At 52.0% G+C, this 17,682-nt stretch overlaps 1 protein-coding gene and 1 long non-coding RNA gene across 5 annotated transcripts in view; one reads left to right on the forward strand and one right to left on the reverse strand.

Moving 5' to 3' along the window:
- NTN1 (netrin 1) overlaps positions 1-17,682 on the reverse strand; it is a 207,439-nt gene that overhangs the window by 187,888 nt on the left and 1,869 nt on the right. For 2 of the 4 annotated variants that reach the window (XM_065908779.1, XM_065908776.1), the window contains exons 1-2: positions 2,729-3,022; positions 1,207-2,288 (exon numbers count right to left, since the gene is read on the reverse strand). In XM_065908779.1, coding sequence (XP_065764851.1) covers positions 1,207-2,221 — 1,015 coding nt within the window. In that variant the 5' untranslated portion in view covers positions 2,222-2,288; positions 2,729-3,022. The other 2 variants (XM_065908778.1, XM_065908777.1) reach the window with 2 other exon arrangements.
- LOC136148996 (uncharacterized) lies at positions 3,106-8,508 on the forward strand. The gene is made up of 3 exons (XR_010659618.1): positions 3,106-3,244; positions 6,690-6,955; positions 7,475-8,508. It is a non-coding gene; the product is annotated as an uncharacterized lncRNA (long non-coding RNA).

Raw genomic sequence — 17,682 nt, forward strand, 5'->3', positions numbered from 1 at the left:
TCAGAACCAGACCTCGAGACGTGTGTTTGTGGGGCCCAGCAAACTTTGTAATGTGCCTCAGAGGCGGAGGCAACTGAAGAGACTCACACTGGCTGTGTGGAAGGGGGAGGGAATGACTCTATTTCACCCAAGGGCAGATGGCCGAACTGAATGATCTTCCTTAAAATAAAGCGCGGGATTTGTACCTGTACATCTCACACTGGAAGAGCTGAGTATGGTCTCCCTACCTACCTTTCCTCTACTTTTCTTCTTTTTCTCCTCCTGAGGAGAAACCGAGGGCTCAGAGTCTCTACAGCAGCAAAGCTGTATGATCCAGAAACAGAATGGATTTTTTTTTTTTTTTCCCAGACTCATTTCAGACCCAACAGTATCCACCAGTACAGGGTTTTGTGAGATTTCCCTTTCAGGACCTGAAACCCCATAAAATCAAGAATCTGGGCCCTTAGTTAATTCGTCAGAATTGTTTAATTTCACCCCAACACACCCACCCACCCACCCCAGCCCCCACCATGCTAACAACAACAACGAAAATCTGGTACACTTCTTTTTTGGACCAGGACTGAATTAGTTTAAAATAATTAGTGAACTCTCTTTTGTAATCTGCAGATAATAATTAATTTAAATCACATCATTCTTTTGCTAGCCCAAACACGCTATCCAAAAGAAAAACTTTATCTATTCTCAAACTGTAAGATAAATGGAGGACGCAGGAGTGACGTTCATCGTGCACCGAATTAGCCCCAAATTGCAAATCCCTTTGCCACCTCCCAAGGGATTTGTGGCCGTGGAGCTAGAACTTCCTGGGAACCGGGCCGGGGTCCCCAACAGCGAGACCAGCTGCTGCCCTGGGGCGGGGGCGGGGGGTGGGTGTGGATCCCAGAGACCCGCCAAACTGAGGAGAAGGCAATCAGTGTCTGCCTTGGATCTGGGATTAGGGGGACTGACCGCTAAATTTTCCGCAAACCAAGCAGCTTGTCTTAGCTCAGCGCACAGGAGGCCAACCCAATCGGCCAGCGTCAGGCGCGCGCGTGGACCGGCTCTCCCGGCCCCACCGCCCAGGATTTCCCGGAACGCGCCTCCCACCTTCCCCACCACATCCACGCAGCGGGAAATGCTCATGAACCCTCGATCGCTAGGCCCTGGAGCAGCCGCCCGGGTCCCCGCCCCGCCCGGGACCCGCCCGCGTCCGCGTGGCGCCCCACTCACCCACGCACTCGTTGGCCTCGCGGGCGGTGGCGCGCTGCCAGGGCCGGTCGTAGTGGAAGGGCTTGCAGCGGTCACACTCCGGGCCGGCCGTGTTGTGCCTGCAGTCGCACACCAAGCTGTCGTCGCGGTCGCGCACGCAGCGGGCCGCGTGGCCGTTGCACTTGCAGCGGCCGCCCACCTGCAGGTCGGACACGGCGTAGAAGTACGAGTCGCGCGCCAGCTCCGAGTCGTCCTCGTTCTCGTCGCCGAACGTGTGCAGGCGGCTGAAAGCCACGCGGATGTCGGTGGCCGTAACCCAGTCCTGCAGCACCGGCGAGTTGTCGAAGTCGTGCGCCGATGGTCGCCCGTCCAGCGTGCTGAAGGCGATGAGGCCGCCCGAGAGTGGGCGCATGTCGGTGTGTGAGTCGGTGCACACGGCCTCCTGCTCGTTCTGTTTGGTGATGGGCGCGCGGTGCGGCCGGTTGTACATCTTGCGGCACTGCGTGGAGTAGAACTGAAAGGGCACCCACGTGCGCCCGTAGTCCATGGACTTGTAGATGGCCATGGACTCGGGCCGGGGCGAGCAGAACTGCAGGCTCACGTAGGTCACCTCGAACTTCTTGCCGAGCGACAGCGTGAGCGTGACGTTGTGCGGGAACTGTAGGTAGTTCTCCGACTGCCAGCACGTCAGGTTGTGCGGGTTGTTGAGATCGGTGAGGAAGGCGGGCGGGTGCGCCTTCTTGGGGTCCGACGCGTTGCAGAGGTGGCAGGAGCGCAGCCGTTCCTCGCCGCGCTCGCTCACCACGCAGTAGCGCGCCGGGGGCCGGCCGCAGGTGCTGGACACGCGCACGTCCTTGCCGAAGGCCGCGTTGACAAAGTCCGGAATGCAGCGGCGCGGGTGGCCGTTCTCGTCCGAGCAAGGGTCGGGCTGCGCCGCCTGGCCGGCGAACATGCTGAGCCCGGGCCCGCCGCGCGCCGCGCCCACCAGGCACGCCACCGCCGCCAGCGCCGCCAGCGCCTCCCACACTGCGCGCATCGTGCTGCGTCCAGCCTGCCCCGGCCCCGCCGCGCCGAGGAGTCGGTCCGCCCGCCGCAGAAGGCGCCTGCGGAGAGAGGGGAGCCGCGCTCAGCCAGCCTGCCCCGCGCCCTCCAACCCCGCGGCGCGGCGGCGAGCGGGGACGCGGGCGAACGCCCGGCTTCCCCCGCACCGAACGCCCGCCTCCGTCCCAAGCGTCCCAGGGGCAGGCGAATCCGGGGACCCCCGGCCCCGCACTGCCCGCGCCTCCTCTTCCCCGCCGGCGGCGAGCCGGGGCCGCGGGCAATCTCTCGGTTTCCCCGCCACCGCCACGCCGCCTGAGGGTCCTGCCCGCGACCGTCTGCTCGTCCGCCGCCGCCCCGCCCGCACCCCTCAATTCGGGCGCGGGACAACTCATAGAGCCCCTGAGCTCGCACGGCCCGCGCCCCCTCCTCCAGCAGCCCGGGCTTCCCGCTCAGCTGGCCCAGATCGCACCCCCGGCCGGCGAGTCCGCGTTCGGGACTTTACCTCAGGAGAGGGCAAAAGAGAAAGAAAAGTTTGCCCGGCCCCGGCCGGGGAGCCCGCGCGCCGGACGGCGGAGAGCCTCTCGCTGGCTGCTAGCAGGCGCGTCCTGCCTCAGCGCGGGCTTGCCAGCTCCATGCCCGGCGCGGCCGCCGCTGCCCCAGCCCCGGCCCGGCCCGGCCGCCGCCGCCTCTCCCGCCCGAATGACGACGCGGCCGCCCGGCTCCCGCCGCTGCCGCCGCGGTGCGAGTGCCGCCCAGCCCGCGCCCGGGGCGCACACACTCCCGCTGGCTGGCGCGCACTCACACACGCACGCACGCCCCCGAAGGCTCCGCCGCCGCCGCCGCCGCCACTCGCGCAGGGAGTGGGGGGCGGAGGGGAGCGCGGGGGCGGGGGGCGGGGCCGCCGGGCGGGGCGCCGGCCAATAACGTCGGCTGGCAGCCGCCGACTCCCGAGCCAAGTTTTCACCCCGGGAAAGAAGAAAGTTAAAGGGAAGCGGCCGGGGACCCGGAGAGAGCGAGGGTACGAGCGGGTGGGAACCGGAGCGCCCGAGAAGGAGAAGCGGAGACAAAGGGAAGTGAGGAGAGCGCCCGGGGAAACCCCGGAGAGGGGGCTGGGCCCGGCGCGCACCCCGCAGAGGGAGGAGGGGCCGGCCGGGGACCGTCCGCGTCGCCCGGCTTCTCGCTGCCCCGGGAGCTCAGCAGGTTTCCTCCGGCCCCACGCCCCGGGGGAGCGCGCAGGCGAGGGAGAGGGAGGGGGCGATTTTTCTCCCTCCAGGTCCCGGGCAAACACATCTGTGTTTGTTTTCTTTGCTGAGCCGGGGTCGGGCCTTCTTCTAACCCAGCGTGATGGCCCTCGTGGCATCGCGTCCAGGGCCGTGCCCCGTGGGCAGACAGCCCGAAATCGTGAGGAAGAGGGAGCCTCTGCTGGCTCGCCCCTCCTACCCGCAGCCCCTGGCATCTGGAGGGAAAGAGCTGCTCTCCCGTCCCCTCAGAGTTGTCGCTGTTCGGTGGGCCTGTCTGTAGAGAAAGCAGCCCCTTTCCTACCTGGGGAGTTGTGGTGGGCTGGAGGCTGAAGGGGGACAAAACTAGACAGAACCTGGACACTGGCCAGCACCCCCCAGGCCTCGGGCTGGAGGTGGCCTAGCCCTCCCCGGATCCACAGGCAGCCTGATAGGGTGCTTACCGGCTCAGGGTGCAAAGGTGCTGTAGCCCATACTACCTGCTAGGAACCCATAACTGCTTTGCAGAGTTGGTGTGAAAGTCCATTTTGCAGATGAGGGAGGAAACAGTTCTCAGGAGGTAAAGAGACTTGCCTAAGATCTTACAGCCATAGAAAGCTGGCTCCTTCCTCTCCTCACATTTGTCAAACAGATCATCCCACCCAATTCTAGTCTAGTGGGACATCCTTATGGCCACCCAGCTTCTTGCCTCCTTCTCTGCCACCTTAACTGAAGGGCCGAAGACAGTGACGGTATTCTTTGACCGTCTTCCAGCAGCAGCCAAAGCACTTCAGGGGAAAGAATACACTGGGCTGAGAGTTTTGAACTGAACTGCCAGTTGTTAACTTTTAGATGAGTGAGCTGGTAACAGGCCTGGCTTGAAAACTTGGGATACTGGTTCTGGCCCAACAGCTGGCTTGCTGCATTAGCCCCACTGAGTGTCTCGTTTTATCTTATTGGTATTTTCATAAACTCTGGGAGTCTAAGAAGGGGCCTCAGGGCTAGTCTGGCCCAGCTCAGTCTGTTTGGAAGACTGCCTACCCCAGCCTCCCTGAGAGATGGCCACCCAAGCCAGCTCTTCTAGGGATGGAAGTTCACTGCAGCCCAAGGAAATAAATCCACTTCATTGCAGGACTGGCTGGATTCATCCTCTGCCCTGGGGTAGAATTTTAACTTTGTCTTCTTGTGCCGGGTACCACTCTCTGCACTGTTTGTTTATGCCGTGGCAGAGGAGGATTTCAGGTGACTTACAAGGGTACTTAAAACAAGGCAAAATAACATAAATTAGAAAGTGAGGTGGAAGAAGATAAACGTTTCTTTTTTTCTGTTTAACCCCGTGGACTGTGAATTCTCAATGGCGTCCTGAAAGGCAACGTGGCGGTTTGGAGTTCCAACACCCTTTGGAGTCAGAGTGTGACCTTGGCAACTTCTGCATCTTTCTGTGCCTTGGTTTCTTCATTTATAAAAGGGGGACAATAAGCTCTACCTCATAGGGTTGTGAGTATCAGATGAGTTAACACATGTGAATGTTATAGCTTCTAATATGTGTACACAAATATTGTCCTTAGATCATCTCCGTGGGTGTACTTTCACATACATGTATATGTGACTGTACATAAAGCCAGGCACCCAAGTGGATGTAGACATGTTAGTTGGTAGTATGACATTACTAGATCTTCATAGAAATTTTAGGTTATTTAAAGAAGAACATTTAATTACATGGAAAGATATTGGTGACATATTATAAAATAAAAAAAGCAAATTACAAAACACTACGCCCCCCCCCCCAAAAGGTAGGCATGGTATCCTCTCATTTTTATTTTTTTAAAATATGCATAAAAGGACAACATTGATAATTGTGGGTATCTCTGGATAGTGAGGTTACAGGCGATTTTGGTTTATTTTTGCTTGCCTCTTCTTGATTGTGTATGATAAAATGAGAAGAGCTAAGAGAAGAAAGAAAAACCACAAGGGAAGACAAAGCAGAGGTGGGAATAAAGGTAAAATGGCTCTGGGGCTGCCCTATTCACTTCCTGGGGGTGGGCCACAAATTTGTCCTGAAGCTTTTCCAAAGCCCAAGTGAAAAGGAGAGAATGTCAGTCACACAATTTCCAGTGCCTGTGAGATAAAAACAGACCTATTACGCAAAAGAATTACAACTATTCTTAGTACTAAAATCAGTCAGGAATTTGTCCTGGAGGGCCTCCTAAAGAGATCAGAGCGTGAGGTAACGAGCAGACACCCTCAGCATCCCCAAACTTCACGGAGGATTTCTGTGAATTTCTGTGATGGGCCATCGTGTAAGCTGATAGCATCACACCAGAACGTGAGTCAAGAAGCCGAGCTGACAAGGACGGGTCTGAAAAAGGCACGCCGGGCTACCCCACTCCCTTCCTACCCACTATGGTCTAGTTTGGAATATCTTTAAGACCAGATTGGCTAGGGCTCTGAAGCCTTCCTTCGGCTATGTTGTTTCTGTCCCAGAGGTTTTTTTAAAAATATCGATTTATTTGTTTGGCTGTGTTAGGTCTTCGTTGTGGCATGCAGAAAAGCTCTAGTTCCCTGACCAGGGATCGAACCTGGGCCCTCTGCAGGGGAAGCTTGGAGTCTTCACCATCGGACTGCCAGGGAAGTCCCCCAGTTCTTTCAATAGTTCTCACAGGACACTTTGCTGACCACCCACCCTGTAGCCTCTCCTGACGTCCTCTTAATTTGTCAATGTCCCTACAGCATACTGTCCTTTGAGGAGGCAAATGAAAAAAACAGATGTCCAAGTGTTGTGAGAGCCTCTCAAAGTGACAGTTATAAATACACACCCAAAAAGGCGTGTCAGGCTCTGAGCAATGGGATTCACAATACAAACTGATGTTCAGAACACCACAGTGAGTTTCTTGGGTGAGAAAACACATTCCCAGGTGCTTGGGTCAGGAATGCAGTCAGGGGGTGGGGTGGGGGGTGGAGGGCAGCACACCATTCTTGACACCTACGCCTTACCTGGAAAGCCTGAGAATCACCCTAGGAAGATGAGAATGTGGAAGTTTCAGAAAACTTAGAAGTAGCCAGAGTAGTGGTGGTGGTGGTGTTTAGTCACTAAGTCATGTCTGACTCTTTTGTGACCCCATAGACTGTAGCCCACCAGGCTCCTCTGTCCATGGGATTTCCCAGGCAAGAATACTGGAGTGGGTTGCCATCTTCCAGGGGATCTTCCTGACTCAGGGATCAAACCCATGTCTCTTTCATTGTCAGATGGATTCTTTAATGCTGAACCACCAAGGAACACCATATCCAGAATAAGAGGAAGAAAAGCAGGAGACTCAGGTGTCCTAGAAACCACTGGGCAAGTTTCAAGCCAGGAGGAGTGTGAGCAGTGTCACATGCCTTCAAGGTCAAGATAAGATCTGAGAGTCCTTTGGATTGAATGACAAGGAAGTCCTTGGTGACCTTGACTGGTAGTGGCAGAAGAGTGATGGGGACACAAGCCAGACCGCCCCAGGTTACGGAGTGAATGGGAGGTGAGAAAGTGCAGATAGCCAGTGAAGACAAGTTTCCAGAAGTGTGAAAACAAGTGGCAGGAAAGAGATAGGGTGATTGGAAGGTGACATGGGATTGAAGGAAGCTTGAGATTTTTTATTGTTGTTTATAAGATAAGGCTATTTGAACGTGCCTAAATGTTGATAGGAAGGAGAAGAAGGAGGTTGAAGACAGATAAAACTAGCCTCGTAAAAGGGGTGGTCAGGTGGTCTGAAAGCGTCTCTTGTTTCAAAGACATAAGAAGTAATGCCACCTGCTGAGAGCAAGGGAGCAGATTTGGAAAGGCAGGAAGTCTTGATTGGGTCATTAATGAGAAGGGGACAAGGAAGGCCGGTCAGAATTCAAAGACCTATTGAGGTTGGTGACCATCCAGGAGAAAGAATGCCACCCAGGAAAGTCATGCCCCAGCAATGCTCAGTGGCCACTGTGTAGACCTGGGGAAAGCAGAATGACCCGATTAATCCATAGTTGAAGGGTTTTTTTTTTTTTTTTTTTTTCAGGAGGTGGGGCAGAGGGACAAAGGGAAGAAGTTGGCTGATGTGATGGACAACAGAAACAAAACTCAAGAGAGAAGGTAGTGAAGACAGGCCACCAACGGCAGAGGAAACAGAAAGGCCAGGATCTATAGCTGTGCTGGTGGCTCAGACAGTAAAAAAAAAAAAAGATCTGTCTGCAATGCAGGAGACCTGGGTTTGATCCCTGGGTTGGGAAGATCCCCTGGAGAAGGAATTGGCAACTCACTCCAGTATTCTTACCTGGAGAATTCCATGGACAGAGGAGCCTTGTGGGCTACAGTCCATGGGGTCACAGAGTCGGACAAAACTGAACTAACACGTTTACTTTTCAAGACAATAACCAGGGGACTTTCCTGGTGGTTCAGTGGCTGAGACTCTATGCTCCCAAGGCAAGGGGTACAGGTTTGATCTCTGGTAGGGGAACTAGATCCCACAGGCCACAACCAAGAATTCAAATGCTGAAACTAAAAGATCCTGCATGTCACAGCTAAGACTCGGTAGGGACAAATAAATAAATATTTAAAAAAAACAAAAGATAGCAACCAGTAATCACACATGGCTCATTTCATTTCAATTTGAATGAGCTAAAATGCATTGAAATTTAAAGTTCAGTTCCTCTGTTGCCCTGAATTGGAGAGAGAGCATCGATAAAGAACATTTCTATCATCACAGAAAGTTCTATTGGACAGAGCTGGTCGGGAGGCTCAGAAAGATAGACGACACGAGTTGGGAATAACTCAGGAGACCATGGTCTAAAACTGGATGCCTACAGCAAGAATTCCAGAGGTGGAATAGCTCTAGGTGATGACAAGACCCACAGAGAATGAGGTGGGTTTCTGCTGGGAAGCAGAGAAGGTGAATGGAGATGAAGAAGGTGACCAGACAGGCTGTCCACCCAGGGATGGAAGATCCTCAGGACTGGCACCAGGGCTCGCTGACCCAAATGCTGCTGCGGAAACTGAGCAGGACCCTGTAGGGCTCCTGGGCATGGGACCCTTTCTGTTCAGCCTCCTGACCTTCCAAAGGGCAGGTTCACCTAGTTGCTAAGCAGGGGAGGGGGGGAATGCAGAGACAAGGGGGGAACAGTCAAGAAACAGCAGAAGCCTTGGGAGAGGATCCTGGTTCCACCTCAAGTGACGCACAGAACAATAGCTTTGAGCTTTTCTGCAGAACTAAAACCCCCAACAAATGGAAGATGAGGAAGCATTCACTTGAGGAAGCATTCTTCAGAGATTAGGAGATCAGCTGAGGCCAGATGAAAGGAATCCAGGTTCTGTACACAGCCTGATCATATCAGCAACCCCACCCTTGAACCATTGCTATAAAACTCACCAAATTTCACTAGGTCAGGACACACAGTTTTTGAAGGGCATGAACCCACTGTGTCCCACTTTGCCTAGCAAAGCAATAAAGCTATCCTCTTGTGAAAAGAAAAGTGAAAGTGTTAGTCAGTCATGTCCGACTCTTTGTGACCCCATGGACTGCAGCCCACCAGGCTTCTCTGTCCATGGAATTCTCCAGGCAAGAATACTGGAGAATTTCCTCCTCCAGGGATCTTCCCACTCCAGGATTGAACCAAGGTCTCCTGCATTGCAGGCAGACTCTTTACTGACTGAGCCACCAGGGGATCCCCTTTTACTTCACCCAAAACTCTCGTCTCCGAGATTCAATGCGGCACCAGTGCACAGAGGCTGAGCTTCTGGCATCAGTGTTTTCAAAGAAAGAGAAGAGTGACCTGGGTAGGGAGGAGTCAGCATGGAAGAGATGTGGATGGGGGAACAGCTGTGTGGTTCTGGCCTTAGAGGAGCAGGGGTTTGCTGTCAGTTTCATGAAGATTACAACAATGGAGATTGAGGAAGACAAGAGCTCCCCCTGTCTGGGTGCTGGGTGCCTCTGGTGTGGACAAGAACAAGAACTTCTCTGAACAGGGTGAGTGGGGACTGGGGGAGGGCCAGACTTGGGGGTCAGCATAAAGGTGGGGTAAGAGAAGCAACCAGAGAAGAGGGTGAGGATGCAGGGAGGGACCATCGCATAACAGGAGCGGGGGTGCTCAGGCCAGTGGTTCACAAGGAAGGACGACAGGAAAAGAGGGCTTCGGAGAAACGAGATGACCCAAGGGACCTTCACCTTGGGCATGACTAAGGGTTTTACTTTTGAAGTCAAACATTTATATAACGTTTGCCATGTGCCAAGTCCTCTTCTGAGCACTCTGTCAGTCATAAACTCATAATCCTTGTAAAAATCTTATGAGATGGGGTAGTCCTAGCTCCATCTTAGACTCGGGAAAGTTGCTGAAGCTCATATCACTGATGAGTAGAAGAGCAGGAATTTGAATTGAAATGGTCTGGTTGCAGGGTTCAGAGTTCTTAGTCGGCACCTGTGGGCAAGACGGGATTGGTTGACGTTATCTGACACAAATGGGTCTCAGCTGTGTCTAGACAAGAGAAGGGGTCCAGGTGGACCAGAAGTTTGAGCTGTGGCCTGGCTTGACTGTGCTTCTGAGCACGTCCGGTCCAGTTAAGAGAACACACATTAAATGAAGTGGTTTCCATAGACTGGAAATTATAGCAGTGGAGGATTTTGATGCGGTTACCTGGACTCCCCAGAAGAGTCAGTGGGGTCTGAATTGATTGTGTTACTTTTGGAAACAGAACTTGACTCAAACAAACCTTGATTCCAACTCACAACTTCATTGTGTGACCCTGAGCAAGTTGCTTCACCCATCAAGTTGGAAACCCATTGGTTTTCTCCCAGCAAAATGGGGACCATCACACTTACCTTATCAAGTGATTAAAAATGCACCTGTAAAAGGAAAGAAGCTGGCAGACTGAGTATATGACAGTTGATGGTGTTTGGAGTTTGTTTGTTTGTTTGTTTTTTAACTATTCATAATCCTCAGATCACTCACCCTGGAAGAAGTTAGGGGCCTCCTCTCATTTTGAAGCTTTGAGAGCCCAGCTCACCTGGTCAGCCTCGTGGAGACACTCAAGGGATCACAGGCCCCTGGACTTGACACCAGGAGATCTGACTGTTCTGGAAAGAGTGCGGGAGGGCATGTGGGTCTAGAGCGTAGGTTTCCCTGAGTTTGTCCAGGCCTCAGTGCTGTCGATCAGCTTCTTCAGTTGCCCACCCCTACTGCCGGCTTCTTGGCTGAGGATTCCGGAGTTGGGCAAAGAAGCCCATACAAACCCCAAACCCGCCAAATCCCTTAATCTACCAGAGCTCTTTGAAGGGGTGAAAACCGCCTGTGGATAAGGGGAACCAGCAGATGTAATTTATTCTCATTTGCAAAAAAAAGCTTTTGACAGGTCCCACCCTGAATGCTATTACAATGAAGAAAATGGGTCACCGTCCGTCCGGGGAAGCTTTGTCAAGGGTGGAAGTCTGGCCGTGAAGGAAGGAAACAAAGGGTGCACATAAAAGAATGGTTCTCTGGGGAGGGGGGAAATTATGGGGAACCTTTGGACCCAGAGCTGGTGCTCAGCTCACTGAATACCCACACACAGTCTGAAGGAGGGGATCCCCTCACAGGTAGAGGTGACACTCGAGCAACATAAGGCAGAAGAAGGTAAACTGGAGGATCTTTAGAAGCTGTCTGAATGGTTCATGGGACACAGACAGGTTCAGCAGAAGGTGATGTGTTGGGGACAAAATCATCTGAAGGACTTGGTTAAAGGGTGAAAAGATTATCAAATGCACTTGAAAAATACTATTTTCGGACTGTAGTACAAACTCCTTCCTTAAGATAAGTACTCCATGGAGGTGCTATTGGCATTTGGGGCCAGACAGTTCTCTGGGCACAGCAGTCCTGTGTCCACTACAGGATGTCAGTGTCCCTGACTCCTGTCTACTAAAAGCTTCTAGGTCCCACTCCCCACATACGCACGTCACTGTGACAACTGACAAATGGGTCCTCTCATTTATAAGTCCTCCTAGAAGGGCCCCCACTCCAATCCCATCTTAGCTCAGGGTCTTCCTAAGGCCAAAAAGGTAAGAGAACTGGAAATAAAAACAGAATGCATTTGGGTTTAGGATCTTCTTCTGGGAAGTTCTAGTCATCACATCTCGAAATGATTGCGATAAGTGCTAGAAACACAAAGCAAAGGAAGCGGGCACAGTGCAGGGAGAGGAGGTGGATTTTAGACAAGGTACTTGGGGTGGAAGAGGCTCTGAGAGGGATCCAGTAGAGCTAAGTGAAGAAGGGAGCTGGGGGGATATACTGGTGGCAGGGGGACAGCGGGAGTGTGCAATCCAGTGGAAGGAAACGGCAAGTGCAAAGGTCCTGAGGCAGAGCTTGACTTGTGTAAGGAACACGAGCAAGGGGCTTGGTGAGCAAGATGGAAGTGCTGGGAGGTGGGCTCAAAGAAGTCGCCATGCAGGCCGGAAAACACAGGGCTTTGCAGATTTTGAGAAGGAATTTGAGCACTCAGTGATGAATTCTGGGTACCTCCAAGGCTTTGGAGGCTCTTCCCATGGCTCTTCATATTATAATGCTTCCCTGACTAATCCATCAACTTCTCGAGAGAGGAATTGGGTCTTTACTGTTTGAATCCCCAGGGTTTAACAGATTGCCTGGCACAGGATGGGAATGTACTACAAACTCACTAAAATCAATCAAAGCCCAACATTATGGACAAGTGATGTCACCAACTGAGGTAGGTTGAAAAATGTCCTCCACCCCCACCCTCAGAGATATCTGTGTTAATTACTGGAACTTGTGAATGTTACCTTATGTGGCAGAAAATGAGTTTCAGCAGATGTGATGAAGGTAAAGGATCCTGGGATGGGAAGATCATCCTGGATTATCTGAGTGGGCCCTAAATGCCATCATGTGTCCTTATAAGAGGGAGGGTGGGGGAGATCCAACAAAATAGAAGAAGGAAGGCAAAGACAGAGTCAGGAATCAGAGTGATGTGGCCACAAGCCAAGGAATATTGGCAGCTACCAGAAGCTGAAAGAGACAAGGAACTGATTCTCCTCCAGAGCCTCTGTAGAAAGCACAGCCCTTGGTTTTAGTCCAGTGACACTAATTTCAAATTTCTGGCCTCCAGAATTGCGAGAAAACAAATTGCTGTTGTTTTAAGCCTCCAAATTTGTGGGAATTTGGTACAGTAGCCATCAGAACTAATACACCACCAAATAGTAGAAATGCCAGGGTTCAGCAGGTCCCTTGCAAATCTTATGAGGCAAGCTTGGGGTAAAGGAAAGGAACAAAAAGAGGGAGCATTAACACTCTGGCTTTGGAATGTTTCCGAAGTCTTCCTTTGGGTCTTCTTATGGGCTGTGTGGCCATGTCCCCCTGTTCCTTACTTCCTGTAATGCTGAGTTCAGGGCCTCCAACATTAGCTTGCCAGGTGCCTGCCAGGTGCTCCCTCTTTCTGGAGGCCAGGGTCTCAGCATCCTTTATGATTCAAAACACAGTTCAGAAACAAGTTAATAGTCTCCTGGGCCTTTGAGAGAAAAGTCACCATGATATCCAGGGATTTCAGTTTGCATGGAGGCCAGAATTCTTCCCTTAAAAGTGTTTATGAGGTCAGGCATCTTCTGTTCTTCCAGGGCCACAGAGAGTCACAGATCAAGACCCTAGGGGAATAGGTGACTGGGGGACAGTGACAGGCTGAGAAGTGACCACTGATAGGAGTATCCATTCCAGCCACCACCCAGGGATCAGGGCAGGTCTTGCAACCACCCAGCTTTCCAAGGGCATTACTGTCTGAGAATCCAAAGGAGCTAGGAAAGTATAGGAGCAGCCCTTAGTGAGCATCCATTTAGTCAGGGCTCCCCTTTAACAATGAGGAGACTGAGGCAGGGAGGCTGAGTGAATTGCCCAGAAGCTGATGTCCTGGGAGATGGCTTCAGAATGACTCCTTGGAATGGCTGTGGGTCACCCATTCAACCACACCTAGGGAATACCTGCTGTATTCAGTTCTGCTAAATTAGATGGAGGAAAAAAGTCATGATTCTGGAGGGGCAAATGATTACATAAAAAGTTTCTATGCTTCGAAAAGTAAGCTTCAGTTAACTGCAAAAATCAATTACGTGGAACACCTTATGTTCCCCAAATGTCAGTAAAATGAGGTATTATGGGTCTACACATCACATGAGGGGAAGACTTAGGGGACCAATTCCAAGAGGTGGTGCGAGAGGAAAACAGCCATGGACCATTGACTCCAAATAGATTGAGTAAGTGCATGGATAATAAGGTATTAAGGGAAAGTAGGAGTGGGGGGGAGGGGGACCTCTCCCTCACTGATGCTACCATCAAACAGGGGGTACCACTGTGCTAGCCCCCCCAGAATGATGCCAGAAACTAGTCACAAGGTTGAATGGACGTGACCTAGCCTAGGGAGCTACCTCGTTGTCTCTGGCTGAGCACCCTGTTTATGGGGCCTCCCAGGGGTCCCAGGTCTCTGGGACTGGAGGGACCTGGGACGCCTGGGTTTGCCAGGAGCTGCCTGGGTAGGCGGCAGGATAGTACAGGCTTGGATCATGCTCCAGGCATACACACTTCCTGATCTTCACACCTCTGCAACCGTGGGTACCAAGGACTGAATGACTGTGTCCCTCCCCCAAATTCATTTGAAGAGCCAATCCCCAACACAGTAGTATTTGGAGCTGGGGCCTTTGTGAGTGACTAACACAACACTAGGTCTTGAAGGTGGAGCCCTCGTGATAGGATTAGTGCCCTTATAAAGGAGACATGAAACTAATAGAATGTGACATATTCATTATATCTAAATTTTTAAAATTAAATTAATTGTTTTTTAAAGACACATGAGAAACAAGACCTTTCTTTCTACCATATGAGGACACAGCCATCTGCAAACCAGGAAGAGAGCTGTCACCAGTTACCGAATCAGCCAGCACCTTTATCTTGGACTTCCCAGCCTCCAGAACCATGAGAAATGAACATCTGTTGCCCCAGTTGCCCAGTCTATGGTGTTCTGTTAGAGTGGCCTGGACTGACAGTGGGCAAATCATTTCACCTCTCTGAGCATCAACTTCCTCTTCTGAAAAATGTGGATGGTATTATCATTTGTCCCCTTCCTTTTTTCCTTCCTCCCTCCCTCCCTTCCATAGGTATCAGGAGTATAGAGTAAAAAAAAGGCATGTACAAAAGATCCTGAGATGTCTGAAGTCTGAAGCCATAAAGAAATATAATTTTAATAATGTCATGTGGAACCAGCTAACCCAGTGCCTCTACCATCACCATGGTTACCACAAGGATGCTACCCTCTTGAGAGGATGACAAACTGCCCCAGGCAACAGAAACTCATATACAGGACAGTGCCCCTAGCACTGCAGAAAGACTGGACTTTGGTGTTAATAATGCTTGTCAATAATCCTTTCCTAATTACCAATTAATAGTCATAATAAGTCAACAAGCATGAATAATAAGTATCAATCAAAAGTATCCGATTCAGCTTGGCGTCAAGGTAGATCTGTCAAGAGTGGAGCCTCAGAGCAGCAACCACAGTCGTAAACACAACCATAATCACAGCCACAGCCGGAATCACAATCACAACCATCATCACAACCACAGTCATAATCACGATCATCATGGCAGCTCACACTTACAGAATGCTGCACTCACTGCCAGGCCTGGTCTGGGAATGGGTCTGCTGGATTTCAGCCAGGAAGCTTGTTGAGGCAAGGGCAGTGGTGGAGAGGCTGGAAGGGAATTTGTGAGAACTTTCTCTTCTTGGAGAAGAGAGGCAGGAGGAGGGTAAAGCAGACCTTAAGCCCCATGACTGGGGGCAGCATCATTCTTGCTCACTAGTATTTGCCCAACACCCAGCACAGAGCTTGGCACATATTAGGCACTCAAAAAAATGTTTACTAGGGACTTCCCTGGAGGTCCAGTGGGTAAGACACCATGCTTCCACTGCAGGGGGCACAGGTTCGATTCCTAGTTGAGAAACTAAGATCCCACATGCCATGTGGGATGGCATGGCCAAAAAATAGAAAAAACAACAAAAGCAAACAAAAAAATTTTTTTCAATGTTTTCTAAATGAATGGCAAGGGGCCTGGCCAGGATGTCCCTAGGGAAGGAGCAGAGGTTTCCTGGTGTCCAGGAGCACATCTGGCTTGAGGTTAGCGAATCAAATTCTGTTTCCCTGGGTCTTTGATTCCCAGTAACTCTTCACGTACTTGAAGACCATTCATGATGTAGGTCACATTGGCCTTGCTTGGAGAACTGGATAATCCTGGCATCATCAACATCTCCTAACCTATGACACAGGCACGCATGTACACACACATGTCTCCAGGCTGCAGAGTGGAAGCCTGCCCTTTTCAGCAGGAGCCAAGGACCCTCCCTGGGCTGGGTGCCCTCACCCCAGATCCAAAGGGCTCAGGAGGCAGCTGCCTTCTGCCTGGGCCCCCTCCACTAGGATCTGATTTTCTCATCATCTGGATAGTCTCAGCAACTCACAGCAAAGGGATGAACCAGCCTGACCTTTCTGGAGGTTTGTTTAAAGCAGAACAATGTTTGTCTTGTCCAAACACTATGAATTACTCCAGAGAATCCTGCCCAGTTTTACAATCCACAGCTACAAACGGCTTACATAAATAGGGACTCGTCCCCTCCCCGTCCCCCCTCTGTTCCTAACAGCTTCTCCCCACATCCCAACTTCCCTCCACTCTTCCAGGCCTCCCCCTGTGCCCCCTCACCCTTCCTCTCTTCTGAGCCCCAGCCTGGTGAAGGGCAGGTGTCCGTGGTTCCAGGCAACGGCTCGCACCTGGGTTATTGCTGGCACAGATCCCGCCGGTGGGCTGCTCTCCCCGGCGTGGGCCAGGTTTGCCTGGCTCGCAGGGAGGGGAGGTGGGGGCGCCCTCTGGGCACATTTGTACTGTCTGTGTGGGGCCTGTAGTGCACAGAGTTAGGTCCAGCTGGGAAAGTGTGTTGGGAAGAGGAGGTCTCTAGGTTTGGGGGCAAAACACCCAGTCACCCTGCAACCCACTGGGACCATTCCTTGTCTGACAGGATGCTCAGCACCCCGACAGCTGCTGCTTCATAGGCTGCACATTCCGGGGATCTGAGGTTTCTTCTTAGAAGTGCACCCCACCCACTGCGGGCCTCCAATGGTAGTGGGTAACAGTAAATGTCGTTCTGCCCATCGAATACAGGCCACAAAAAGCAAGAAGGGCCCATGGTCCCACTAGGGAAGGGACTGCTGGGGAAAGAGTTCAGTTTGGGCTGGGCTTCCCTAAGTATAGTTTCAGTCCCACAAGCACTGAAAGGCTTTGGGGAGCTTGTTTAAAATGTAGATTTCTGGGGACTTCCCTGGTGGTACAGTGGCTAAAACGCTGCCTTCCCAGTGCAGGGGACCAGGGTTTGATCCCTGGGCAGGAAACTAGACCCCACATGCCATAACTAAGAGTTTGCATGTTGCAACTAAAGATCCTTTGAGCCACAACTGGAAAGAAAAAAAAAAAAAAAAAGATTCCTGGGCCCCTCCCCGGCCTAGAGGAGGAGACTACGTTCAGGTCTGAGATTCACCTCCCTGCATGAAATCCTCTCCAGGCAAGTCCCCGGATTAACTAGCTGGATGACACCCGCCAGCCAACCACTTTGAGTCTCAGTTTCCTCATCTGTACAAAGCCCGGAGAATCTTTAAAGGCCCCTTGCAGCTCTTAGAATGTGGTTTCAAGGAGAACTGGCTACCAGAACCCAAAAGCAGCAAGGCTGGATGGAAGCAGCAGGAGAAAAAAATCAAGGGAGTCCTTAAACTCCGAGGTGTTGGTGAAGACTTGGGGAGTTGCCGGGGAGGGTGCTGCTGGTTGGGGGTGTGAGTGGTATGTGAACTCCTTCCACCGAGGGCCCCACGCTTGGAGCCAAGTGTGACCTCATTTCATCCTTGTTTTGCAGGCAAGGAAACTGAGACTCAGAAGGGAGGAGGGACTTCTGCTCGGAAGTTGGTGAGTGGCGGGGATTCCATCACCGACACACCCTGGAACACCCATCTGGCCATTCCAGAAACGCCCCTTCCAGCCAGCTAGTTCCCTTGTTCCAGCCTCTCTGCGGAGCACGGGTGTGTGTGTGTGTGTGTGTGTGTGTGTGTGTGAGATTGCGGAGCACGGGTGTGTGTGTGTGTGTGATTTAATCGCTCAGTCGTGTCAGACTCTGTGACCCCATTGACTGTAGCCCACCAGGCTCCTCTGTCCAGGGAATTCTCCAGGCAAGAATAGG

Source organism: Muntiacus reevesi, chromosome 18 (genome assembly GCF_963930625.1).
Source record: "Muntiacus reevesi chromosome 18, mMunRee1.1, whole genome shotgun sequence".
NCBI lineage: Eukaryota > Metazoa > Chordata > Mammalia > Artiodactyla > Cervidae > Muntiacus > Muntiacus reevesi.